The 27,500-nt window shown below is 44.1% G+C and overlaps 1 protein-coding gene across 1 annotated transcript in view; it reads right to left on the bottom strand.

Moving 5' to 3' along the window:
* mindy3 (MINDY lysine 48 deubiquitinase 3) overlaps window positions 1-27,500 on the bottom strand; it is a 62,591-nt gene that overhangs the window by 4,591 nt on the left and 30,500 nt on the right. The window contains exons 11-14 of the mRNA XM_063198626.1: window positions 17,413-17,485; window positions 7,098-7,170; window positions 4,110-4,197; window positions 3,151-3,222 (exon numbers count right to left, since the gene is read on the bottom strand). Of these exons, the coding sequence (XP_063054696.1) occupies window positions 3,151-3,222; window positions 4,110-4,197; window positions 7,098-7,170; window positions 17,413-17,485 (306 nt within the window). The remainder of the gene's footprint in view (window positions 1-3,150; window positions 3,223-4,109; window positions 4,198-7,097; window positions 7,171-17,412; window positions 17,486-27,500) is intronic.

Below are 27,500 nucleotides of genomic sequence, written 5' to 3'. Positions count from 1 at the left end.
TCAGGAAAATACTCTCCAAGTTCAAGAGGGGATCCCCGCTGAAAAAGTTTGGGAACCACTGCTGTAGCGTTTCCTGTTTTAGTAGCAGTCCAATCCATCACCAACCCCTTTCCACCTACAACGCTGGGGATGTTTAGCTTAAGGTGGGTGTGTGTATGCAGAGAGATGGGTATATGTATAAGTATGTGTATGTGTATACTTTTGTTTATGCCTGAGTGACTGCTTTTGAGCTAAACCCAACACCCAATTGGATGCGGTCTGCATGCTTCCTCTAAAACGCCATATTCCCCACACCCACATCCATACTCTCCTCTCCCACTACAAGGCCATACTCCCCACAGCCCACACCCACACACATACTCTTCTCTCCCACACCTTCTCTAACCCATCCCCTTCTTTTCCCATTCTTTCTCACCATCTCCCTCCATATCTCTCTCCCTCTTTAACCCTGACAGAGCTTACACGTGTGTGTCCCTCTCCTCTCTCTCTCTGTCTCTGTCTAGGTGATTTTGACTTTTGATCAAACCAATACGTATTTAGACAGTCTGGACAACACTACTCATGTCTTCCTCTCAGTTTCTGACTCCTCCTCCACCTCTCTGCCTCTCTCCATATCTCTCTGACAGATTTACCAAGAGAGGGAGAGTAACAGAGCGGTTTCCCTAGATCTCTAGATATGGAGGTCATTCAACCAGACCCCAATAACACCATCACACAGTGAGTTACTGCACTGTACCTGGTCTATATGTACCTCACTGATGGCCAGTGTATAGTATGTGTTTGCACATGGTCAATTATTTGCCTGTGCAATTGCTTTTGATCTAAAGCCAAAACACAATTAAACATTGTGCATGCTGCTTCTGCAGCACTAAATCTCTCTCTCCCAGCTGTCTCCACGAGTAAACCATTCATCTCTCGAGTGTTCCCAAACTGGAGATTTTAGTGTGAGGGTAGCAGGGTATATACACCAATCTTGAAGTCAAATTTACTACCATTTAATACCCCTTTTCACTACCTTTAGATTTTATTTACAACCGTCGCGACACTCCGATGCCAGTATTAACAAGACATCTTTTGGAATTTCTACCTCCTTAACAATACATTAGACTTTCAGGGTTTTTTGCAAAAAAGACACCCGAATGGGATTCGTCCATATCTTATTTCCTGTTTTGTCCAACCATCCCTCCTCAAGTTTCAGTTTGTAATCAGGTGGCTGTTGCGCGAATCACTTGTATGAAAAAACTAAAGAATTGAATGAATAAACAAATATTTTTTTTCATCAAAATGATAAAACTAAAAAAATAATACCTGGTTTTTCAAAAAAATAATACCTTTTGAGCAAATTTACAACTTTTAAGGCCATTAAATTTTGGCTTTTTAATTTATCACCTTTTAATACTTTTTAAAACCCTGCATACACCCTGGGGTAGGATCTTCAAGCTCCAGTTGGTTGCTAGCAGTAGCCACAACTCACAAGTCAGACACACCATTCTCTGGCACAACAACTCAAGCCAGGCCCTTGCAAAACTTCACGAAAAGCTCATCTCATTGGTTCGCTATACAAGTTTTCCTCCACATGATCACAAGTTTCTTCATGATTATTTAAGACTACTCCAATCACGTACAGGTATCTTGGTGAGTATTAAAGAGCGGTAGCTCATAGTGACTCAGTATTAAAGAGCGGTAGCGTGTAAAAACACAATAATCTCATAGCGACTGTACTCCAATGGTTCGATACAAAAGCATGTACCATTACAGACCTAGGAAGCAGTAATAAAGAATGTGCATGCAATAGGGGTATGCATTTTTTAAAAATTAAACTACCCTGACAAACGCTATTTTAAATCTCTCTCTCTCTCGCCCTCTCTCTCACTCTCTCTCTCTCTCTCTCTCTCTCTCTCTCTCTCTCGCTCGCTCTCTCTCTGTGTCTCTGTCACTCTGTGTCTCTCTCGCTCTCTCTCTCTCGCCCTCTCTCTCACTCTCTCTGATAAGGGGGTGACTCCAGACCCCAGTAAGGCCATCAGGGTGAGTAACTGTGCCTGGTCAGCGCATTAGTGATGGCCTTGCCCGGCGGGGCTGTGGGTTGCTGCGTGGCTAGGTGAATGTAAAAGTGTTACAGGTTTGGTTTTAAATGTGCCCCCTTATTTATGAGTCGGGGTTTGTCAGTGGAGGACATCTATTCTAGAGCAAAGAATTAGGAGCGTCTAGGCCACCGCTACCTCTGATGCCTTTAGCAGGCCTGCTCCCTCTCCCCACACATGCATGCGAATACACACACACACAAGCAACCAGACGCGTGCACACACACACACACACTCTGACACGCACGCACACGTTGGGAATGTCATTTAAGGCTTCCACAGAAGCACAGTGCGTGGGAGAAAGTCCTCAGTGATGGTGGGGAGAAACGCAGAGACTCCCATGCCCTCCCCTTCAAAGACCTAATCGCTAGTAAAATAAGAGACCAGACCTATATGTCTCTGTGTGTGGGAGTGTGCAAGTGTATGTGTAGGACCTACTAGGTGTGTGTGCGTACCCCTGGAAAATTGAGTGTCTGTGTCTGTGTGCGCGTGCGCGCGAGCGTGAGTCTGAATTTGTCAGCGCGAGCGAGCAAGCGAGAGTGAGAGAGAGTGAGAGAGAGAGAGAGAGAGAGAGAGAGAGAGAGAGAGAGAGAGAGAGAGAGAGAGAGAGAGAATAAGTGTGACGGCCTAATGAAAATGGAATAGGTGAGTTGTGTGTAAATTAAAGGGCGAGGTGTGAGTGGAGGTGAGAGCATGACAATGACCATGTGCTGGACTGGGTGATTCAGCTAGGCGAGGCACTGCACACACAGAAGCTACAGGGCCATGTATGGATGCAATTACTGACTTTCACGCCTTACCTGTCACATGATATTTGTGAGAATGAGAATGTGTGTGTGTGTGTGTGTGTGTGTGTGTGTGTGTGTGTGTGTGTGTGTGTGTGTGTGTGTGTGTGTGTGTGTGTGTGTGTGTGTGTGTGTGTGTGTGTGTGTGTGTGTGAGAGTGAAAATATAACATTTTCATTGCATTCCACACATGACTGCTTCCCTGTGTGTATATTAGCGCGATGGCTGACTGGGCAATGTCTGTAGTGTGTGTATGCGTGTATGTGTGCGTGTGTGTGTGTTACCTTCTCGTTGTGGTTAGATTGCTTCAGGCCATTGTAGTGATACACAGGAAATGAGTCCGGAATTCCAGAATCCTAGGAGAGAAAAGAATCCTGAATTAGCATTTGTGCACATATTACTGTACGTTTGTTAACAATTGTGTACATGCCTGTGGGTGTGCGTGTGTGCGAGTGTAGATGTGTAGTAGGAGCATTTCAGTGTGCAAATAAATGTGCAAAAGTCTCTGGAGAATGTGGTTGTGCTGCACACATGCTACACCACAGCCTGGCCTGGCTTTTACCTTTATTTAAAAAACTCCTCTCCGCTCCAAATAAATGGAATTTATGGAGCAGAGAATTCTAATTAATTTAATTGAAAGCAAATTTGCATTGCTGGCAAGAGGACTGATATCACTACATCAAGGGGAGGACCGGGCCAAAACCATCAACAGTCTACCGGGCAAATGCCCTGTATGCCTTATGGCCAATCCAGCCTTGGTGGAGGATACTCTGCGGAGACCCTACGCTGCTTTCTAGTCTGGTCTAGTCTAGTCTAGTCTCATCTCCCCTCTAGTGTCCTGTCTGGGTTTTTCAAAGACACGACACAGCAGCTGGCTTCAACCACCAATAGGTCTCTCTCTCTCTCTCTCTCTCTCTCTCTCTCTCTCTACTGAAGAGTCTTGTAAGAGGCGCTGTAATTCAGACCAGATTCTCTCTCCATCGTCTTCAATAGATTCTACCCCCCCCTGTCTGTTTCTCTCTTATGGGTTTTTCTTTTACAATCTCCCTGACGTTTGACAGAAGGGTTTGACGGGAAGTGTCTTAAGTTTAACCGTAAAGGAGATACACAAAAGGACCTACTGGGCTCTCGAAGGAAAGAAGCATCCTTTTGGTCAAACCTTGCCGATATAAAACACACACACACACCTGGATCTTATCAGCCACCCCTCTTTGTGTGTGTGTGTGTGTGTGTGTGTGTGTACCTGCTCTGGAAAGAACTCCATGAGGAAAGAGCCCAGGAGCACGATCCCCAAACCCTCGGGGTCCAGCTTGCTCTTCATCAGATTCACGCTGCAAAACAACACACATGCACACACACAAGCAGATGAGCTAGGTCTCGGGGCTGTCCCAGCGCTGGGAAAGTACACACACACACACACACACACACACACACACACACACACACACACACACACACACACACACACACACACACACACACACACACACACACACACACACACACACACACACACACACACACACACACACACACACACACACACACACACACACACACACTAGAGGTGCTCCGATTGCTCGGCTGCCGATCATGACCGGCCGATAATGGCCAAAAATAGCCTGATCGGTGATCGGAAAAACATGCCGATCAAAAAACCGATCGAGAGGTATTAAATTCCTCACGCAACCATTTGCCTTTACACCAGGCGCTGCATGTAGGCGCTGGCTCTGCACAGCTGCAACTGCACCAAAAGAAGGCATCTTTGCTTGTCTATAACTTTTCGCCATTCCCCCCTTCATTTCCACCATTCATAACCATATCTGCATCAACAATGATCTGATTTTCCGATCCATGCGCCGTTTATCTGACAATGTAATTTGCGATTGAGTACTCGCCAGTGCCTGTGTTGCCTCGGTCAGCACGCGACAACTTCACGTTGTCAGCACAAACATGTCAATTATTGTTTTCAAAGTTGTAATTGGCAGTCAGTCGATTAGTTTGATAGTCGCTGAAACACCAAACGGCGACAGATGTGGTTAAAACTTGAGAGAGAGATTCAGAACGGTAGTAGAGCACTGCAACTGTGGACGGTGACAGAGAGGGGAGGGGCTCTCCTCACGAGGCTGCTCATTTAAAGCGACAGGTTGTTTTTTTCTCGTATGTGGAAGACTATTTGATGTAATGTTTCAGTTTCAATTCAATCTTAAATAGTTTAGTTATTCTATGCAATAACGTATACATTGATTAATACTGTAGACTGTATTACCAACACTAGTCTGAAAGATAATAATAATAATAATAATAATAAAAAAAAAAATAATAATAATAATAGACATGTGCAAATTAAGATTGATTGGTTTATGGGCAGAAATGATATTCAATAAGGATAATTAATAGGCTATTAAAAAAATAGGAAATCATTTTTGTGATCGGCAATGATCGGTAATCGGCAGATAAAGATTTTTGGTGATCGGTATCGGTGATCGGGCCAAAAAATGGTGATCGGAGCACCTCTAACACACACACACACACACACACACACACACACACACACACACACACACACACACACACACACACACACACACACACACACACACACACACACACACACACACACACACACACACACACACACACACACACACACACACACGGTTCTACATGGCTGCATCACAATTCAATATAAAGGCAAATAAGAGACATTGGAAGATTGTTTTATTCTTATTTCAGATCCTTCATCAGCATTTAATGACTTTTACAATAGAATATAAGGAAATCACATTATTTTGCAATGCATATCCATTTGTATGGTTTTTAATCTTCAAATGTTGTGATATGTTTTGACCGCTATGGCACACGTTAATGGGGACCCTTTCATAAAATAAAAATACAATGACATTTATAATAGAATAACTGACTAGAAAAAGGAAACGTCGTTTGTCAAACAGAGTTAGTTCTTGTAGTTGTAATAATTTAAAAGTCATATATTTCATTTTAACTTCTTTCTTCCCCATTCCAATCCACATACAATTAGAAATAAATCTCAGAGGCCTAAAAATAAATGTAGGACGTTCACAGACACGTCATCCATCTTCTTGACAAGTCTGAATGTGAGCATGCCTGTAAGATTATTCTTTTAGGGCTTTTACGGTTTAAGTTCCAACAATAGTGTGAGCCTCGGCACGTGTGTGTGTGTGTGTGTGTGTGTGTGTGTGTGTGTGTGTGTGTGTGTGTGTGTGTGCAGGGTGTGTAGTGTTAGCGCAGACACTAGCACAGTTAATTTATGGCCTGGCTGGAGTGTGAGTGTGTGTGAGTGTGTGTGTGTCTGTTGAGTAGGCGTTATATTTAGCCATGACTAGGCAATGCCTGGAATCTAACAGTATTATTTGACATCACACTGATAAAAACGCAATCGTGCCTTTTTAAGGAAGAAATCCGAACCTTCTTACACGCACACACAATCGAATATTCTTACCAACACAAACACACTCGGTCTCAGACACACACACACACAGGTCTGGTGACTGTATGGGTTTTATGAGGTGAACATGAAAGGAAGCCGTCTCCCCCTCCCACACCTTTCCAGCAATGGCTTTCCATCCCTCAGCCACCCCCCCCCACCACCACCACATACACACCCTCCTTCCTCATTTCCTCCAGGAAAGCCACACACACACACACACGTGTGCACAAAAAAACATGCACATACACACGCACGCACGCACACACAACTTATTTCTTCATGTCATAGACGCACACCTATTCCTTCCGCCCACTCTCCATCTTTAAACCTCTCTTTCCTGGTCTACACAAAGTCCCACAACTTACACTCAACCAACCTAAAAACGCACGCACGCACACACACACACAAACAGGCATGCACGTTAACACACACACACACACACACACACACACACACACACACACACACACACACACACACACACACACACACACACACACACACACACACACACACACACACACACACACACACACACACACACACACACACACACACACACACTTGCTCACTTTCTTCTATTCAGTAGCCTTACTCTTTCCGTTCAACCATCCTCTCTCTCTCTCCTTCCCTCTTTTTCACTCCCCCATTTCTCATCTCTCCTAAGTCATCACCCCACTAAATAGGATAATATAGGAACTTGGACAACATGGGGAGTAGAGGAGAGGAGAATGATAGAGGCGATTGAACACACAAACTTACTATTCTGGTTCAGAAACCAGGTCCAAGGCCTTCATCACGTCTTCAAGAAGCGTATCAGGAATGAAGCCATTATCTGAAAGAGAAGGAGAGAGAGAGAGAGAGAGAGAGAGAGAGAGAGATAGCGAGAGGGAGAGAGAGATAGCGAGAGAGGGAGAGAGAGATAGCGAGAGAGAGAGAGAGCGAACGAGAGAGAGATGAGGAAAAACAGACATGGAGAGGAGTCAAACTGTGAAAGGAAAAATGAGAGGCAATGACAGTCTAAACTGTCCCTATATTGTCTTCAATGGGACAAAAAAGCAGTTCAGTTCACCTCCGACACACACTGGCTTTCGTTGGCTGACAGGCTTGTTTACATACTTGGTGTCAGACAGGATTTATTTCACTTGGTTAGACGCACGCACACGCACACACAAACACACGCACGCACGCACGCACGCACGCACAAAAAAAGTGTATCCTCTCAAAAGCCAAGCATGGTAGTGGGACTGACATGGTTTGGGGATGCATGTATGCTGTCAACATTGGTAATCTGAAATACACCTAAAAGAAACATGCATGTCAACATGCACTGTGACTACTGAAGCAGATCATGATATTCTCCAGCAGCTGTTCTTTAACTTATTTGGGTATTTTATCTTGTAACTGTATTTTGTATTATTTATTTTTTAAACTGTGTGACATATCTTTGACTATAATTTTACAACTGTGTACTATAACTGTGTATTTTTAGTTTTGTTTTAACCTTGTTTTTTTAAGGAACATCAAACCTGTCAAGGGACAAAAGATGGAAATTAGCCACATGGCTATAATCTTGTGTATTTAGCATTTTTGTTTAAATGCTGGTAATATATGCTGTCCCTTTTTAAATAAATAAACCTGAAACCTGAACCTGAAACCTGATTGCATTCAAATCTCACACCAATCTATTTAAGCCAGATGCACACTCAAAATGTAAAAGTTCAATGCAAAGAAAGGTTGAAACGCACACTGATGACCTCCCTTTTAATTTCCAGACAATTCGAGCCAACACAGCCCCTTCTCTACCGGATTTTAATCTGGGGTGTACTCACTTTTGTGAGTACATGTTCAAACATTAATGGCTGTATTTTGTTTTTTTCTGAGTGAACAAGAAATTTAAGCGGTCAAATATGTTGCTAAAAGGTCACTAATCATTGTGTCAAAGTGAAATTTCTGTAATGCTTTCCTATGAAAAGATATACTCACAAATCTGCAAAAACGGTGAGGGGTGTACTCACTTTCGTGATATACTGTATGTGTGTGGCGCACCAAAACAAAGACAACATATCATTTGCCTGAGCTGAGGCGTGTGTTTGTGACTTTGTTTAGCCAAGAAAATATGATAGGAGTCCTGAGGAGCCAGAGACAGTTCTTCTGAGAAGGATAATGATAGGCGATAGATGGTGCTGTATCATTGTGTGTGTGTGTGTGTGTGTATGTGTGTGTGTGAGTGATAGAAAGTTGACTGGGGGTAGGGATAGCTGCAAGTAGTGTGCGTGTGCGCACATGTGTCAACTTTGGCATTGTCTCTTCAGTAAAAATGAGCCGTGTGTGTGTGTGTAATTTGGCGTATGAAATTAATTTCGCATTGGCCCTCCGGCAGCACATTTTGTTGCACATTGTTCTTCTAAATATGACGGCAAAGCGTCAGGAATTTTGTTTACAGAGTTTAAGAGTTCTCATTTCTTCTTTAACTCTCCCTCTGCCTCTCTCTCTTGAGTCTAACCCCTGTACACACTTTCTCCTCAGAGCGGAGCTATAGGGAGGGCGAGCAGGGCACTTGCCCCGGGGCCCAGGGCCCTCCTGTATTGGTGGTGGGGGCCCTATTGTCACCTGGACAGGCTGTGCGAGGGGCCCCATAAGTGTCTTGCCCTGAAGCCCTGTGTGCTCTCCTCCCCAACTACGCCACTGGATTGATGCGATGCAATCTATCCGGAAATAACCACATGATGTAGCAACACTACGTGCTGTAGTAACACAGTGACCCGCACAGCCTCTTCGTAATGCACAGTCAATTAGCAGACAAGGCTTCACAACAAACTGCTGCTGCCGAGCTCATTACCACACCAGACCGCTGTGTGTGTGTGTGTGTGTGTGTGTGTGTGTGTGTGTGTGTGTGTGTGTGTGTGTGTGTGTGTGTGTGTGTGTGTGTGTGTGTGTGTGTGTGTGTGTGTGTGTGTGTGTGTGTGTGTGTGTGTTGGGAGATTAATCGAAAAATGTAGCCAAGATATGACTGAATGGTCTGGGCAGACACGGACAGCCGTTGTAAGGGTGAGAGGTAGTGAGAGTCCGAGATACAGAGACACAAAGAAAGAGAGAAACAAAAAAAGAGAGGGAGTGTGAAGCATGTGAGAGAGAGAGACATCGAGAGAGACAGAGAAAGAGAGCGAGAAAGAGAGAGAGCGAGAGAGAACTTGTGCAGGGGAGGAAGGGGGGCGGGGGTCATTCTGTAGGAACACAAATACAGCTGTGGACCCCCCTGTCTATGTCTATTCCCTTCTTTATTTATCTGGTCCTGAAGATGGAGGGATGAACAGATGAGCAATACGGTTGGTGGAGAGAGGGAAGGAGAGATGTGTTCTGGACTCAAGCATCTGGCTCTTGACTCAGAAAAATGGTCGTCTCTACTAGTCAGAGTAGGGGAGCAGTAGCCTGATTATCATCGACTTTCAAATCTCTTCGAGACTAGAGGACTATTCCAAGAACAGGGCTAAGTGATAAACCTGGCTAAGTTAACCTACAGGAGATGGTAAACCTGCTAATAGATTGCCCACATGTGTCATTTAGATAGGAAAATAAGGACTCCAGACTCATCTATTAGATGATTTACCACTACCTCAAGATTAACTTAACCTGGTTTACTATTTAGACAGGTTCTTGGCATAATTTCTTGGTCTGACCAAGAGCATAACAAATAACATTTCGCAAACTGCATGGTTGGCCCGCCTCCTTTAGTTTGCTACTGGTAGTTTGCTTCCAGACAAAGTGGGAGGAGCTCCCGATTTTTGCGGAGCTCAGAAATGATATTTGCATTGCTCCTGGCCTGACTAGAAGTAACGCTGAAGATGTTGCGTCAGGAGGGCGTGGCCTCACTAGGGGAGCAGGATTATGGAAAAAATGATAACCCTGATTATTTGGATCAAAATTGAAATCAAAGTTATTCAACAACAAGAAACAACTGAATTTTGTGCAGAACGTTATTTTAAAATCATGAGAAGAACCATGTATGTATTCTATAAGGGATGAACAAAATTGTGATAATTATGTACAATTATGTAAAATTGTAATAATTAGGTAAAGGTAATACCTTTTAATAATAATGTAAAAGACAATAACCGTTTTTTAGCCAGACACACTAGCCTGTCAACATGTTCTGGCTTCATGATTTTACATTTTTAATCGTCACGGCAAAAAAAGGGCCTGCTTGAGCCCTCGCGATGACATCACTGACAACAGAACAGTAATTTCAATAATTCACAAAAGTGCAATTCTAATGTCATTTTCTCATTTACAACTGAGATGGTGAATGACGTGTAGTAAGGCTGCACAATTAATCGAAAATAATCGAAAATCGTGATAAAATTGTGAAATCGAAGACATGATTTCAATCATGATTTAATCGTGGCAATAGTGACCCACCGTTGAGAGCGTCCTTGAAGCCAGAACATACTGACAGGCTGGTGCTTCTGGTCAGAAATCTGTTCACCTAAGTTTCATGCTATTGCCTTTAAAGGGAGACTCCACCCATTTGCATTAGGCTTTCCATTGCTAGACACCCAGTCATACTTTTGAATGGTCGTGCAACACTCTCAATTCCCCCTGAGACAGGAGAAATCCGTATTCAGCTCTTAACACTTCCTCCTACAATGATGTAAAAATCGTCATTTTTCATCATTGTAGGAGGAAGTGTAAGAGAGGTGGATTTCTGTTGAGACTACAAGCCTTTTTCCCACCCTTTCAACTCCGCCCATAGGAGGTTGGACCTAATGCGCTAACAGACCCATCACAGATCAGTGTGCCAGTGCTTTTGAAATCACTGGCATTGAGGCTCCAGTAAGTCACTGGCAGAGCTGCCTGGGTGTGGCCTGTGGAACTTGAGCATTGCAATGCATTATGGGGATTGTTGTCACAAATCTACAAACGCTAAAAAGTAATTTTCTGCCTCTTCTTGGCCAAGAAGGCACCAAATTAGAAATGTATGCTACTACTCTTCTACATATATGACCCACTTTCAATACATATTCATGTCTCCACCGGTGGAATGCCCCTTTAAATGATTATTACAATTCATTTTATTCTGCTCACCCTAAATATAATTCATTCCTGGTTATATTTCATCTTGTTATAATTAAAACAAAATCTGCAAAAATCAATTATCGTGATTAATAATCGTGATAACGATTTTGACCAAAATAATCGTGATTATGATTTTTTCCATAATCGTGCAGCCCTAACGTATAGTCCCTCAAAAGTTGTTGGGCTAGGACAGGGGTGGGAAAACTAGGTCTCGAGGGCCGTTTGTGGCCCTTGAGGCCCCTTTATCCGGCCCCCGATGTAATTTTAAATATTATGCAGCTTCTCATGAAATACGACATATTTTGAAATGGAATCTTAGAAAATATATTCAGGGTACCTAGAGAAGGTGGGGTCTGTTTCAAAGGTGGCTTCCTTCAATATAAGCCTAAAGTACAGGGGGAAATCCTGGTCTGTGTTCATAGTAAGGCTTTTACGGCTATCGGATGAATTTGAAGTGGCCCCTCGAATGAAAAAGGTTCCCCACCACTGTGCTAGGCTACAGCGGAGACACTTAATTGTTTTCTCAACGGAGGCGGGGCGTCAACGAAACGCGAGGCCACAAGCACAGGCAGAGAACGAGAGGCTGCATATTGGGAGGTTTGGTCTGACCAAGAGCACAACAATTACATTTCCCAAACGGCATGATCGACCCGCCTCCCTTAGTTTGCTACCAGAGCATGTGAACGGAGCGGAGCGAGGAGCGAGCGGGGGAGCGGACTGGGAGAAATATGGTTAGAGCGCCGAGCGGTTATGAATTCAAAGGCTGGAGCGATGATTTCCCTTCGCTCCGGTTCGCTCACAAATTAAAATGTTTGATTGTAACTAGGGGTGGGCATAGATTAATTTTTTTAATCTAGATTAATCTCACTGTAATTTTGAAATTAATCTAGATTAATCTAGATTAATCTATATCAAAATGGCTCTTTCAGAAATGGCGCACTAGCGAAATAATGCAGGAAAAACCCCTTTTTTCCCCAAAATGCATCTCATTTTCAAAAAATGGTCATGTTGATACTTTGTGATGAAAAAAAACGCACTGCAATATGTGCAAAGTGTGTCCAATAGGAGAGAGAGAGAGAGAATCTGCCACTGACTGTTAAAAAGAGCAGCGGCTCCTTTAAGAGAGGGAGGAGCTCTGCGCACAGTAAGCTCAGAGGCAGGCTACTGGATATGTAGAACCAACAGCACTGGCCCATGGCAATTTGGCCCAAACCTGACAGTTGTTCTCAGAGTTAGAATTCCAGAGGCGTTACAACTCGAAATTAATTCAGTTTGCACAAAAAAAAAATCAAGCGCGACAACCGCGAGTTTTATTACCGTCTGACATGAGAATATCTCACTGAGTCGCAAATGCGCGAATGCAACACAAACATTCAGCGAGAGTATATTGGCAGTTTTAGTTTGACAATCTTCAAAATGCATATCGCACGGAATATTTTGCAATTATGGCACAGGCAAGATTTCTGGAAGTTGTTTATGTGTTCCATGCAATGCGAGAGGAAATGTAGGCTATGTCGGGCTGGTAGGCTAGCCTACTCACACACAATAATGTCTCTATGCTTCACCTCAAACAATAACATCTCTTTAGTCTACCACTTATGAAAAAGCACTCAAACAACACCTACCACGGCAGAGGGATTAATGTTTTCAGCATGCAAACACTGTTCATATTTAGTAGGTCTGCTGAAGCAACAGGTGGAGAGGAGAAAGCGACTGGAGCGCAGTCTGAAAGCGTCTGTCAATGGAACGCTATGGTGATGTGCATACCAAAACCCATATTTCGAGAATAGATTAACGTGCGATATTTTATTTATCGCGCGACAAGAGTCTCACATTATCGCAGCACGTTAACGCCGATAACGGCCCACCACTAATTGTAAAATTTGGAAAATAACATTCATTTGATTAAGTGTGCTGTTTTCGACATGTTTTTGAACTGAAAAAGAGTTGCAGGTCAACAGTTTTTAACCCTTAGAAAAATATGTACAGCCAGCCACTGACCCTGGCGCTTTCGCGTCACGTGTGCCCCGCGAGGCAAGGTCTGAAGATGGAGTTTGCGAAGTAGGCTACTATGAAAAAGCAAGGTGATGGGTCGTATAAGTGCAAAATTCATGTCAAAAAGCTAGAGGAAGTTTGAGCACGAGGAAGCATGTGGCGAGCAACAAAGTCGCTGTGAGTAAAGACTCTTATTAAGGGCATGAGAAAGCACAAAGAAGTGGTCCGCACACCAGGAGGATGGAACAAAACGTGAGCATTCCTCTTTTGCCAGTTCTAGATTACCGGTAAACATTTTGGGGACAGCATTTCTCCAAAGACCTGTGACTTCTCAATAACCCAACAATTTCCCTTAGACTATTTCTTTGGAGTTTAATTATTTAGCCTAATTAAATAGAACACGTTGACAGTAGGCAGCCGTCGGATTTTACAACTGCTATCACTCTTTTTTTAGCCGCCCTACAGAAACATGATTGTTATCAATTATGAATGATTTACTAATATTTTCGTTCAAAACGTTGTCAATGAGATGGCCGTTCCTGCGCCATATGGGCCAGTCCATGCAAACGAGAGCATACATATTATGCTATCATACTATATCAGTGTTTCCCATACATTGAGGAAACTATGGCGGCCCGCCATAGTTTAAATTTGGCCGCCATAGTTTACGAAAATGTGAAAAAAAAAAAAAAAAAAAAAAAAAAAATTTTTTTTTTTTTTTTAATTTTTTTTTTTTTTTTTTAAACGATATCCGTTTTTGTTAAAAACGATTTGAATTACGATTTTGAATTTTCTTCGCATTTTCCTCCTGGAGTAAATACATCCTAAAGACTCTGTATTGGTTAGATAAGTAGTCCCACGGTCACACAGAATGAGGGGAAAGCATTAGGAAGTGACCGTAAGGGTATTACAGTTGATTCATGTGTGCACACATGTAACATCGGGTGAGTAACAGAACATGTGCGCAACGATGCGTTATGACACGCCGATATGCGAGGATCTTCGTCCAAATCGCTAGTCGCATGCATCATCGCTAACTGCGTTTACATCGCGTGCCGCGTGTAAGGGAAATGTTAGTTGTTGACATGTATGGAATTCACTTCAATTTGTGCTGTTTCTTGCTTCAGTTGATTGGCTAAACTCACAATAGAAAGCCTTTGCTGTGCTACTGTCCCAGAGAGCTGAAAAAAAAACCTTCATAGAAGAAGTCACTCTTAACAGGGGTGTTAACCAATCCAATGAGTTCTCTCATTGCTCTCTCTCTCTCTCTCTCTCTCTCATAGTAGCCTACTATTTGCCCATAACAAATGGTGAATTTCTGAGCCCTTTTTAATTTGTAGCCTATACCACTGAAGGCATGATAATGCTTCATCATATTTTAGAAATAGGGCCTAGCCTTTTATATACCAAATGTTTATCATTTTGAAATTGTTTCAGTTGTTTATGACTTGTGTATGACTGAAATTATCTCTGCATACTATCAGTGCTGCATTGCTTTGTAAAGATAGGCAATTCATCAACACACTGAAAAGATACGGCCATAGTAGCCTACTAAAAACATTTTGTTCATAATAATGGTGATTAATAAATGGTGGTCTTAAATTTTCATACTGACATCCTTAAATTTGACTTGGTAGATCACGGCAGACCATCAACTTCAAAAGTAGATCTTGGTTAAAAAAAGGTTGGGCACCCCTGCTATAGAGAGAACCACAAGTGCTTGAAAGACAGGGATCAAAAGCCTAGTCAAGTTGTTGTAGTTAACTTGGGTTTGGGAGCAATATAAAAAACCTTCAGAGAAGGGACAGTTGGGATGAGTTTACCAACACTCCCTAAGCTTTGTTTTACAGTTGTAATGAGTTTGGTGACAAACCTTCATCGACACAGCAGAGGAGACATCGGGCTGCATATAGAAATTAATGTGTAATGAATGTGAATATAGACATAAATGTGTAATATGTTGTTCAGCCCTTTTAATGGGAGGAATTTGGAAAAAACTGGCCCTGTGACCAGCACCCCTCATGTAGAATGTGTTCGCCTACAGATATGTGTGGGGGAAAAGGCATAGCCTACCCTCTAAGACCCTTTTTGTCTATATTGTTTCCCAGACCCCTGCATGAGGGACGAATGAAACTGTGTTGTAAACAGAAATTATTCACTGTACTGCATTTTTTGACAATGACAATGTACTACTATTATACAAGTCATGGGCAAAATCTTATGTAGCCTTATTTCTCAAAATATAAATGGCTGAAATATAGGCCCAGGCCTACAGTTTCTCCATGCGCCAATGTCATACTGTAGTCATTGTTTTGCCGTTTTGCATTTACACTGCAAGAATACAACCCCCCCCCTCCCAAAAAAAAAGGCCCGCGTGAGAAGACCCCCCCTCCCCCCGGACAAAATAAACCCCGGCTGCCCCCATAGTTTCCAAAATTTCTGTGGGAAACACTGTATATTGTTGTAGTTTAATAGAGTAAGTCTTCAGGTGTGCGCAAAATGTGTAGCCTATTCGCATGGCCGAAAGTGCACAAAGGTAAAAATTGTTCGTCGGGTTGCGCCCTGTATGGTCCTTGCATATCCCTCTGGAACAAACAGAAGCCACTTTTTCCAGGACGACTGACCGACTTTTTAGCCTGCCATGTCTGTGTGGTCTTGTGTCATTCCTTTGCGTGAGACAAGACAGTAGACCGCCTATGCCTATGCGCGGGAGGCACTGAGGTACCCACGCGGGTCTATATTTCGATTCTCTCCCTCCTATTCCAAATTGTCACTTCAAGCAGTCCATAAAACACTTGCAAACAAAAATCATCACTATTTAGCAGTAGATGACTGAGCTGTAGTCTAGTCTGTGCATATAATCTGATGTAGCCTACGTTTCAATTTTACCATGGAATCACAGACAAGTATTGCATATTGTGTGATTAAAAGTGGGATAAAATTATAATAAAACATCAAAACTAGGCTATGCTTAACAATATAGAGTGGGTTTAACGTGGTCAAGAGCCTGATTTTTGAAAATGGATTATTATCTCATTTGCAATGGGATGAGAAGTGACCTTTTGTTTAATGTAGTCTAGTAAAATAAATTAATAATTAAATATGTAGGAAACGTGGGGCGAGGTGTTAGGTTCACAGCTGGGAAACAGTGCGATATAATTTAACAGTGAAATAAGACAATACACATTACATCTAACTTTGTGTGTCCCAGGCCCTGGCATAATTACATGAAGGAAAAATGTCAGAAAATGCCTCCTCCTGAAAATTTGAGCGAGCGAGAAGAGATTCGATGGAGCGGCAAGAAAATTAAGGTGAGCGCGGAGCGTTTTATGAGCGGAGCGTCCTGGCGCAACTTTGAGCGGCAGAGCGAATGAGCGAACGTCCTCCTGAGCGGGGAGCGGGAAATGAGCCACACTCAGTTCCGTTCACATGCTCTGTTTGCTACTGGCTGCTTGCTTCCCGATAAAGAGGGAGCTTAGAAATTATATTTGCTTTGCTCCTACCCTGACTATGAGCAACGCTGAAGGTGTTGCGTTACTAGGAGAGCGCCAGATCATCTGCTACTCCACATCTCCTCTCCTCTCCTCTCCTTCAAAAATAAACGCCTCAAGGTCAGGGTTTCCTATCTGGTGCAGTGTGCACTGGTCATGGCTGACACACAACTAAAGTCACTCACACACGCTGCCAGGCACACACTGCCAGGCACACACTCCTTGTGTATCCAAACATGAAGTCCACCATCAGGGCAAGTTGAGCAGCTGAGGTAACGTGTGTGTGTGTGTGTGTGTGTGTGTGTGTGTGTGTGTGTGTGTGTGTGTGTGTGTGTGTGTGTGTGTGTGTGTGTGTGTGTGTGGTGTGTGAGAATCTGGACTCAATCATCGTGGCATGTGTCAAAGAGGGGACATTCAGAAGAGTGCAGGGGTGCTTGCAAGGGTTCATGCCTGTGTGCGTGTGTGCGTGTGTGCGTGATGGGGAGCACAAGCGCATGTCTTAGCATGGCCCTCACCTTCTGGGTCGTACGTCTGAAAGACTCTCCTGGCCTGCTCTGTTGGAGACTCCGGAGCCACCAAGGCCAGTTCCTAGAGAGAGAGAAAGAATGGGGGGAGAGAGAGAGAGAGAGAGAGAAAGACAGAAAGAGAGACAAAAACAGTTGAGTACAGTTTGTCGTTCCTATTCCACCTCAGTTGAATTATCTAGAAAGTGCAGCCAGAGGCTTATAATACTGCTCCTTAAAATGTCATGAGTAACAAAGCACGCAGGCGCACACACACGCACACACCTTTAAGTCAGCAAATTCAGCCTTAACAGCAGTGTAAAATCACCCTGCTCTCTTTCATTTGCGTAGAGAGCGGATGCCGGTCACACACACAGCGTATCATTAAATGACACAGTGTGTGTGTGTGTATGTGTGTTGGCACGCGTCTCACTGACAACCATAATTTCTGTCCCAACAAAGTCACTGGGGCAGCCACAGATCAAGCAACACCATGACCAGCAATGCGTGTAAGCAGGACACACTTTTATTACCATCACCAAGAAGGTCATGTTCTTTTCTTGCTGCCATTCGTCTGCCTGTCTATCTGCAAACATGTTGTTCTTCCATCATTTGACAATATGGTCATTGCCTCTCAATACTTTTTTGTGGAAATTGATGGATTAAAATGACTTGTTGAGGTCACTGTTAAAAAAACTCTGCACTCTCTATTTTTTTGACTGACGGAACATGACCAAACAGCATGTATTCAACATGGTTCTGGTAATACCTGGCCAAAGAAATATTACTGTTGGAAAGGGTGCTGGTGACTCTATACTGGGCCAAAGAGACAACAAAAATCAATGCCATTTTACAGTGAGCGGTCTATGGGTGCAGCCAGGCTTCATGGCTGAATCAGCCAAAAGTCAAAGTGTGAAAGTACCATATTAGTTGGATGGCCTCAATGTGGAAACGTTTTGAAATAGTATTCCAAAGACGGACTTTGTGACTTTTCAAAATGCAACATTCCAGGCAGACACAGACACAGACACAGAATATTTGGTCTGTGTGTGTGTGTCTGTGTCTGAAGGTAGGTTTGGGATTAGCAGAAAAAAATGAATTACAGTGCTGCAAGCCTGTTAGACAAATATTTCATGGTTGTTTTTTTAGAGAGGTATTGTTTGTTTTTTGACCAAAACGAACAAACAAAAAACAGATGAGTTGAAGGAGATGTGTGTTTTGTGTGTGTTTATGAGGGAGCATGCAGCTACAGGCTTTGTGGGCCAACACTGTCAGGATGGAGACGTTGTAATGTTTTGTGTAGAGAGGGGGTCTGCAAACACCCTGTCCCATTATACACACAGTTGGACGGAAAACAGAGTGTATACTCCATCCGCATGACATACTTACAGTATACATACTGTATCTACTCATGTTTTCTAAAGAACACAGGGACACAAGGGGGTTGTGTGTAAGTATGTAGAGGGGGAGTGAGTGAGAGAGAGAGAGAGAGAGAGAGAGAGAGAGAGAGAGAGAGAGAGAGAGAGAGAGAGAGAGAGAGAGAGAGAGAGAGAGAGAGAGAGAGAGAGAAAGAAAGAGAGAGAGAGAGAGAGAGAGAGAGAGAAAGAGAGAGAGAGAGAAGGAGAGAGAGAGAGAGAGAGAGGGAGAGAAGGAGAGAGAGAGCAGATAAAGTCAAGTCAAGTAGGTTTTATTGTCAATTTCTTTACATGCACTGGTCATACAAAGAATTTGAAATTACATTTCTTGCTTTCCCATACAGACATAGACTAATCTAGGTAAGGACATAGACAGTATAGACATAGACAGTACTTATACATGGACTTAAGACAGTGTGGACATAGACAGTGCTCATACAGACATTTAAAGTGCAAGACTGGACAACAGAAGACTTGTAGAGGACATACATTAAGAGGTATTGTTGTGCTTTTGTGCTTTTCCTAAAAAAGTCCTTTATAGCGTTCTGACATGGTAATAGTAGCATTTTGAAGGAAAAAAAAAAAAAAAATAATTTAAAAGGTCTGTCAAGTACACCAGCAGCAGTGTGTGTGTGTGTGTGTGTGTGTGTGTGTGTGTGTGTGTGTGTGTGTGTGTGTGTGTGTGTGTGTGTGTGTGTGTGTGTGTGTGTGTGTGTATGTGTGTTTAGTGCAGGTAGAAGGTGCGGTGTGCGTCTGTGTGTGTGTTCGTGTGTCTGTGTGTGTGTGTGTGTCAGTGTGTTTATGTTTGGGTTTAGTGCAGAAAGTGCAGTGTGCTTGTGTGTGTGTGTGTGTGTGTGTGTGTGTGTGTGTGTGTGTGCGCATGTTTTGAGTTAGTGCAGGTTGAAAGTTCAGTCATAAGTATAGTAGTGCAGGTGGAATGTTCAGTCGCAGATATGGCGGTGGGGGATGGGGGGGGGGGTTTGTCAGTGGCCTTGCTGGCTAGAGGCTGACAGTGGAGGGAGAGTGGGTTGAGTGTTCAGCATCTTGATCGCTTGGTGCATTGTGCTGCTCGCCAGCCTGGTGGTACGGGAACGGAGGCGCCTGTACCTCTTTCCAGAGGGCAGGAGGCTGAACAGTTTGTGTGCAGGGTGGCTTGTGTCTTTGATGATCATCAGTGCTTTCCGGGTGAGGCGTGTGGTGTAAATGTCCTGCAGGGAGGGGAGTGGTACTCCAATGATCTTCTTCGCTGTGTTCACAACACGCTGGAGTGTCTTCCTGTTTTTCTCCGTGCAGCTTCCTCCCCACACTGTGATGCAGTTGGACACGACGCTCTCTATGGTTCCTCTGTAGAATGTTGTCATGATGGAGGGTGTAGCACTTGCCTTCTTTAGTTTGCGCAGGAAGTAGAGACGCTGATGGGCCTTCTTCGCCAATGATGTAGTGTTGGTGGTCCAAGAGAGGTCGTCGCTGATGTGCACTCCAAGGAACTTGGTGCTGCTCACTCTCTCCACAGCATCGCCGTCGATGGTCAGTGGTGGCAGTTGTTTTTGGACCCTTTGGAAGTTGACAACAATCTCCTTGGTCTTGTTGACATTCAGCAGGAGGTTGTTGTCTTTGCACCAGCTGGCCAGCAGGTCTACTTCTTCTCTGTAGTGAGTCTCATCGCCCTTGGTGATGAGGCCCACCAGTGTTGTATCATCCGCAAACTTCACTAGATGGTTAGTGCTGTGGGTCGTTGTGCAGTCGTGTGTCAGCAGCGGGCTGAGAACACAACCTTGCGGAGCCCCCGTGCTCAGGGTCAGGGTGCTTGAGGTGTTGTTCCCTACCCGTACTGCTTGTGGTCTTTGCATCAGGAAGTCCAGCAGCCAGTTGCAGAGGGAGGTGCTGAAACCTAGTTTGTCCAGTTTTCTGATGAGTTGTTGTGGTATTATGGTATTGAATGCTGAACTGAAGTCAATGAACAGCATTCTCACATATGAGTCTTTATTGTCCAAGTGGGTGAGGGCTGGATGGAGGGCAGAGCAAATTGCATCCTCCGTGGATCGCTTGGCTCGGTATGCGAACTGGTAGGGGTCTAGGGTGGGGGGTAGGGTGGCTTTGATGTGTGACAGGACTAGCCGTTCGAAGCACTTCATGATTATGGGCGTCATTGCTACAGGACGGTAGTCATTGAAGCATGATGGTGATGATTTCTTCGGCACAGGTATGATGGTAGCAGCTTTGAAAAGTGATGGGATGCCTGCTTGCTCCAGAGAGATGTTAAAGATGTCTGTGAAGACATCCTTCAGCTCTTCTGCACAATCCTTCAACACTCGGCCTGGTATGTTGTCTGGGCCAGCTGCTTTGCGTGGGTTGATGGTGGCCAGTGTCCTCTTAACACTGGCAGAGGACAGGTAAAGGGGTTGATCATGGGGGGGAGGGGGAGTTTTCTGTGGGTGAGTGTCATTTTGTGCTTCAAAGCGGGCAAAGAAACTGTTCAGGTCGTTTAGCAGAGAGGTGTTGTTGTCACAGCTTCGTGGTGCAGGCTTATAGTCCGTGATGGCCTGTATGCCCTGCCACAGGCTCTGTGCATCTCTGCTGTCTTTGAAGTGTGTTGTTATTTTGTCTGAGTATTCCTTTTTTGCTTTCCTGATGCCCTGGGACAGGTTTGCCCTTGCTGTCTTTAGGCCAGCTACGTCTCCTGCTCTGAAGGCTTTGTCTCTGGCCCTCAGCAGTCGGTGAACGTCTCCTGTGAACCATGGCTTCTGGTTGGCCCTGGTGGTGATGTGTTTCATTTCTGTAACATCATCGATGCATTTTGTGATGTAGGAGGTCACGGTGTCTGTGTACTCCTCAATGTCAATGTGATTGCTGTGGGTGGCAGCTGTTTTAAAAATGTCCCAGTCTGTGGTTTCAAAACAGTCCTGTAGTCGTGAGATGGCTCCCTCAGGCCATTTTCTCACCTCCTTCTGAACTGGTTTGGTGAGTTTTGCCCTTTGTCTGTAAGCTGGCAGTAGGAGAATTGTTGTGTGGTCTGATGATCCAATGTGGGGGATGGGCTTTGCCTTGTATGCTCTCTTCTGATTTGTGTAAACGAGGTCCAGGGTGTTTTGTTCTCTTGTTGGGAAGTTGACATGTTGATGAAATTTTGGAAGTACTGTTTTGAGATTTCCGTGGTTGAAATCTCCCAGTACCACTGTGAAGGCATCTGGGTGTGCATCTTGTTGTTCACTGATGCCCCGATGCAGCTCGTTCAGTGCCTCGCTTTTGACGCTGTTGTTGTTGCTGGGTGCGAGGTAGACGGCGACTAATAGGATAGCGGATATTTCTCTGGGTAAATAGAAGGGTCGGCACTTGATGATCATGAACTCCACTCGTGGAGAGCAGTGCCTCTGTACTACCGTAGCATTATTGCACCAAGCATCATGTGTGTAGACACATATTCCTCCCCCTCGTTTTTTCTCTGCAAGGGCTCTGTCCGCTCGGTGGCACGTTAGTTGTTCCAGTTGTAAAGCCGAATCGGGTATGCCGTCGTTCAGCCATGATTCGGTGAACACCGTAACGCAGCAGTTCCTCACGGTTTTGTTCGCTGATCTTAGTAGCCGTATGTCATCCATCTTATTGTCCAGAGATCTGACGTTTGCCAAGAGAATTGATGGTATTGCTGGACGAGTTGGGTTGGCTGCAAGCCGTGTCTCGACGCCACCTCGTTTGCCCCTTTTCCTAATTCTGGAGCATCGCTTTCGGTGTCGGCATGTAGGCGATGCAGACGGGTCCGATGTAGTCCTATGCCGCCGAAGAATTCCTAGTTCTTCCAGAGTCTTCGTTGGTACATCCAATACATTGCTTAAGTTGTCCATTCTTATCTGCAACAGCTGTTGCCGACTGTACGTGCGTTCCGACATATTTTCCGACGATAGGCATTTCGAAAGACACATTTTAACACAAATAAACACTGAAAGTTGGGAAAGCAAGGGGCTGCTGCAACCTACGTGCGCCGCCGCCGGAAGTAGCGACAGACAGACTGCCAAATACAAAAGAGATAAAGATTCAACAGATTGAAAAGGAGGCTTTTCAAAGTATAGCAAGTCAATCCATGAATTTATGCGGATTCCAACCCTGTAGTACTGTATGTCTTGGTTATAGAGCGCTGTTCCACAGACATTAAAAGAGTATTCTAGAGCTTAAAGGAACAGTCCACCCTTTTTTAATTTTAACATATTTGCAGTATTTCCCAGCATTATTCATGAATGTGCATATCATTTTCTTCTATATGTTTCCATTACTTAGTTTTAAAATTGATGTAAAATTCACCAGAGTGCAAAACAGCTATTTAATCCTGTCCTGTGATCATTTGTGGCTTGATGCTAAATGCATCCGTTCACTTCCAGTGATTATGCTAAACTATGCTAATAATTCTGATCCAATAAATTTAAGTACTGAAAAACTGAGAAGAAAATGATATGCACATTCATGAATAATGCTTGGAAAAACTGCAAATATGAGAAAATCAAAAAAGGGTGGACTGTTCCTTTAAACGGAATATTGACCATTTTTTATTGGAAAACAGAATATTCTGCACACGTAACTGCACTTATTGCATACATTACGCTTTCTTTATTCATTTGTTTGTGTTATGAGAAATAAATGTTGAGATGACATGGATGTCAACAAGTTTACACAGTGAAGCTTAAGCAGAGAGAGGTATTAAAAAATAAAGTTCTGGATGTCAACAAGTTTACACAGCGAAGCTGAAGCAGAGTGAAGTATTAAAAAATAAAGTTTTGGATGCTGTTCCTTATTAAGGGTCTTATCTTTCATAAGACTGACTGCTCTGCCAAAGCAAAGAGTGTCTGTTGTTAGTCCAAAAGAGCATCGCTGTAGTTGGAAAGGAGTTCAGGACGGAGGAATGTTCCCAGCTCACACATCCATCCAAACAGAACACTATAGCACCGCTGCTCACACACCATCACTCTTCATTTCAAATTGTGTTAAGATAGGGTGTGTGTGTACGAGAGAGGGAGGGTGTGTGTGTGTACGTGAGAGAGAGAGAGAGAGAGAGAGAGAGAGAGAGAGAGAGAGAGAGAGAGAGAGAGAGAGAGAGAGAGAGAGAGAGAGAGAGAGAGAGAGAGAGAGAGAGAGAGAGAGAGAGAGAGAGAGAAAACGCCCGCGCGAGAGAGATTTAAAGTGGCTTTTGTCAGGGTAGTCTAATAAAATCTTTCACACCTCTATTGCTCTTTATTAGTAGTTGCAGTGGAACTTAATCTTTCAGAAGTTGAACATCAATTTACCTTTACAACTAAATCAACAGAAGAATGGCTTCACCAGAATAAGAGATTGAGGTTTTGGAATGGCCCAGAAGAGTTCAGACAAGTACCCCATCAAACATCTGTTGGGATGTCTGAGGAGGACTGTGCACAGGAGAAGCACTCCCAAACTCCCAATCTGTCAGAGTGCGCTTTTTCAAAAGATTAGTGAATGAATATTGCCATATCAACATGTGCCACGTTGATAGACTGTTACCCAAAAAGACTGAGTGCTGTAATAAAAGCCAAAGGTGCTGCAACAGAGTATTAGTGGAGAGAGAGAGAGAGAGAGAGAGAGAGAGAGAGAGAGAGAGAGAGAGAGAGAGAGCGAGAGAGCACATGTTTTACCCATGTTTCTGCATGGCTTTCATCCGCAGAATCCCCCCCCCCCCCCAATACATACACCCAGGCACGCACATCTTAGAACTTACTACTGTCAGGCCAGCCATCAAAACACACAATGACACTTAATGGCTGACCTGGCGGCAGTCTAACAATTATGGAGAAGACATCTCTGTCGCCCTGTCTACACACACGCGCACAAAAATGCTCATCCTCTGACAACATCGTCCATCCCAAAAACAAAAACAAACACATACACAAACATGGTGGCGCGCCGCTCACTTCCTAACACACTCCGACACAGCACTTAATGGGAGTAAATTACAGGAGAGTGTCGACACTTTGCCATGTTTACCAGTCTGAGGCTGAGCTTTATTGAGGGCCCGGGGGGTGGAACATTGACCCATATTTTAAGTCATGTGCACATCGACATGCATCCTACTCACAGACAGAGACAAAGACAGACACGCACGCACACACACAAAAGACACAACAGCGCACGCACACACACACACGCATACAAACGACAACAGCGCACACACTCAGGCACACACACTCACGAATGTGTGCGCAAACACTCGGACCAATTCCCTCCGAGCCCTTACAAGGACTAGGGGAGCCAAAATTCTCTGATGATACATGCTCTGAACTATTCACACACGTATGTTCATACATGCGCACAAGCAATCGCTCACATGCATGGACACACCAAATCGAGCCACAGAGCACAGCCAAGCTTTTCTCCAGGTTTGGAACAGCAGTTTTTCCTGCAAACGTCAAACATGGTTTAGAGTCTGAGAATGCTGGCAGATAGCAAAGAAAAAATCGAGTGAAGGCAAAGAACAACAAGAGGTAGAGGGAAAAGGGAGCGAAATCACAGTTCCTTCCTGTATTCCCAAAGAGAGAAAAGAAAGAGAACAGGAAGATCAAAGAGACTGAGAAAGAAAGAAATCGACAAATAAAGAAAGTGAGCAAGAAAGAAAGTGTGAGAAATAAATTAAATAAATTGAAAGACAGAAATAAGTGAAAGAAAGAAAGAAAGAAAGACAGAAAGAAACATGCATGCTGCACACTTAAAATACTCTCTCATTTAAACAAGTCATGCTAATGGCATCCATATATCCATAGTATTCCCTGTGGACAAACTGACACACAGTGATCAATGCAAACGCATCCATTTGGAGACAAGAACACACCTAAATGTGTGTGTTTGTGTGTGTGTGTGTGTGTGTGTGTGTTTGTGTGTGTGTGTGTGTGTGTGTTGCACATGTGTTGGAGGCGGGGGGTGAGGGGGCGGTGGCGGCCTGGGAGAATGAGTAAAGGCTTAGCCAGTCCATTGAGAATAGCAGCATTGCCAAAGCCTGCAGTTTAGCCTGCAGTTTAGCCTTAAATGGTGATGTGTGAATGTTTGCCTATGGGTCCGTGTGTGTGTCTCTCACTATGTTTGTCTATGGATGTGTGTGTGTGTGTGTGTGTGTGTGTGTGTGTGTGTGTGTGTATGTCTGCCCTGTTCTCGTAACTGCCTTCAAAGCAGAGTGACAGTTTCCAGTGCTAACATACCACACACATTTCGTTTAGGTGCGGCCAAAACATACACTTACAACAAGACACTTGAAATCTCAACACACACGACTGCTACCCCCCTTTCAAAAAAAACACACATTTACATATAGAGTGTCAGTGTGAGCGCTTCCCTTTGCGTCCACTCCCAATGACAGACAGGCAGGAACGAACGAGAGAACACACACACACACACACGCACACGCACACGCACACACACACACACACTTTTAAAAACCACAAACATATACAATGACAAAGAGCTACAACTTCCTCTCCGTGTCCTCTACTAATTGGACAAACACACACATGCGTAACACACACACCCAAACACAATGACACACAGGTTGACAACAAAACATCCCTCTCTTCTCCATTCTCCTCTGGCCCATTGTGTGTCTGAAGTACCTGAAGTACGTGAGTGACACCTGATCCCCTGTCTCCTGAGTGTCCCGCACGCACCCACCCGCCTCCCACCCCTCTTCCTTTCACTCTCTTCTCTTCACCCTTTTCAGTCTCCAGTTTCTCACCCTTCTCTCTCTCTCTTCACCCGATTATCCATCTCCCCATCCCTCTCTTTTCTCCCAGTCTACACTTTACTCCCATGCTTCTCTCCTCTCCTCCACCTAAGACCCTTTCTTTCGTCTTCTCACTCTCCACATGTCCTTTACATCAAGCCGGGTTCCCACTACAGGTCAGAATTTAAATTCCATGACTTTTCCATGACCTCCCGAAAAAGTAACTAAATACAAAACATAGTGATCAGATTTTCAAAAAGGGAGTCAATTTGTGATTTGTGTGTTGAACATTTTGCATTCTAGAATGTTGCACAATTTTAGAGAAGCAAGTAAACCAGCATACACTGTGTCAGATGTGCCATCACACTATATACTCTTGACAAATTTACATGATATTCCCTGACAGTATAGGAAAAATAGCCAAATTACATGACTTTCCATGACTGAGAAAACCTCTATGGAATTTCCATGATATTTCATGATTTCCATGACCAGTGGGAACCCTGGTTACACTTATGCGGGACATACACAGTGCGACTTTTGCGGTGCGGGACATATAACATGCAGGTAACCGTTCCCGAACCAACCTACTCTTGAATCGGCTGGTGTGTTAACGCAAGTCTGAGCGTTTGGGAACCAGAGAGTTGGTTTACGATACAAACCAAAACTTTTTTTTTCTCTGCAAATCACGTCGAATACATGAATATCAGCAGGTTCATCCAGGAAACTAATGGTCATCACATACAGAAAAGTTCAGAGCTTGGTATGAGTCTGATTCGCAGGTAGGCACTTTACATCTGAGCGTAACTGGTATGGGCACAGGCACCATTCTGGTGGGCCTGATGGAGTACCTGACTGCTCTCTCTCTCTCTCTCTCTCTCTCTGTGCCCCAACCCAACCCTCTCTTCCCTTTCTCACTCCTGCTCTCTCTCTTCCTTCTCTCCCCATATCGCTCCTATTCTCCCCACCTCGCCTCTGCT

The sequence above is a fragment of the Engraulis encrasicolus genome, chromosome 5 (genome assembly GCF_034702125.1).
Source record: "Engraulis encrasicolus isolate BLACKSEA-1 chromosome 5, IST_EnEncr_1.0, whole genome shotgun sequence".
Lineage (NCBI taxonomy): Eukaryota > Metazoa > Chordata > Actinopteri > Clupeiformes > Engraulidae > Engraulis > Engraulis encrasicolus.
The sequence above is the reverse complement of the archived record's forward strand: the minus strand, read 5'-3'. Positions and strand labels throughout refer to the sequence as shown.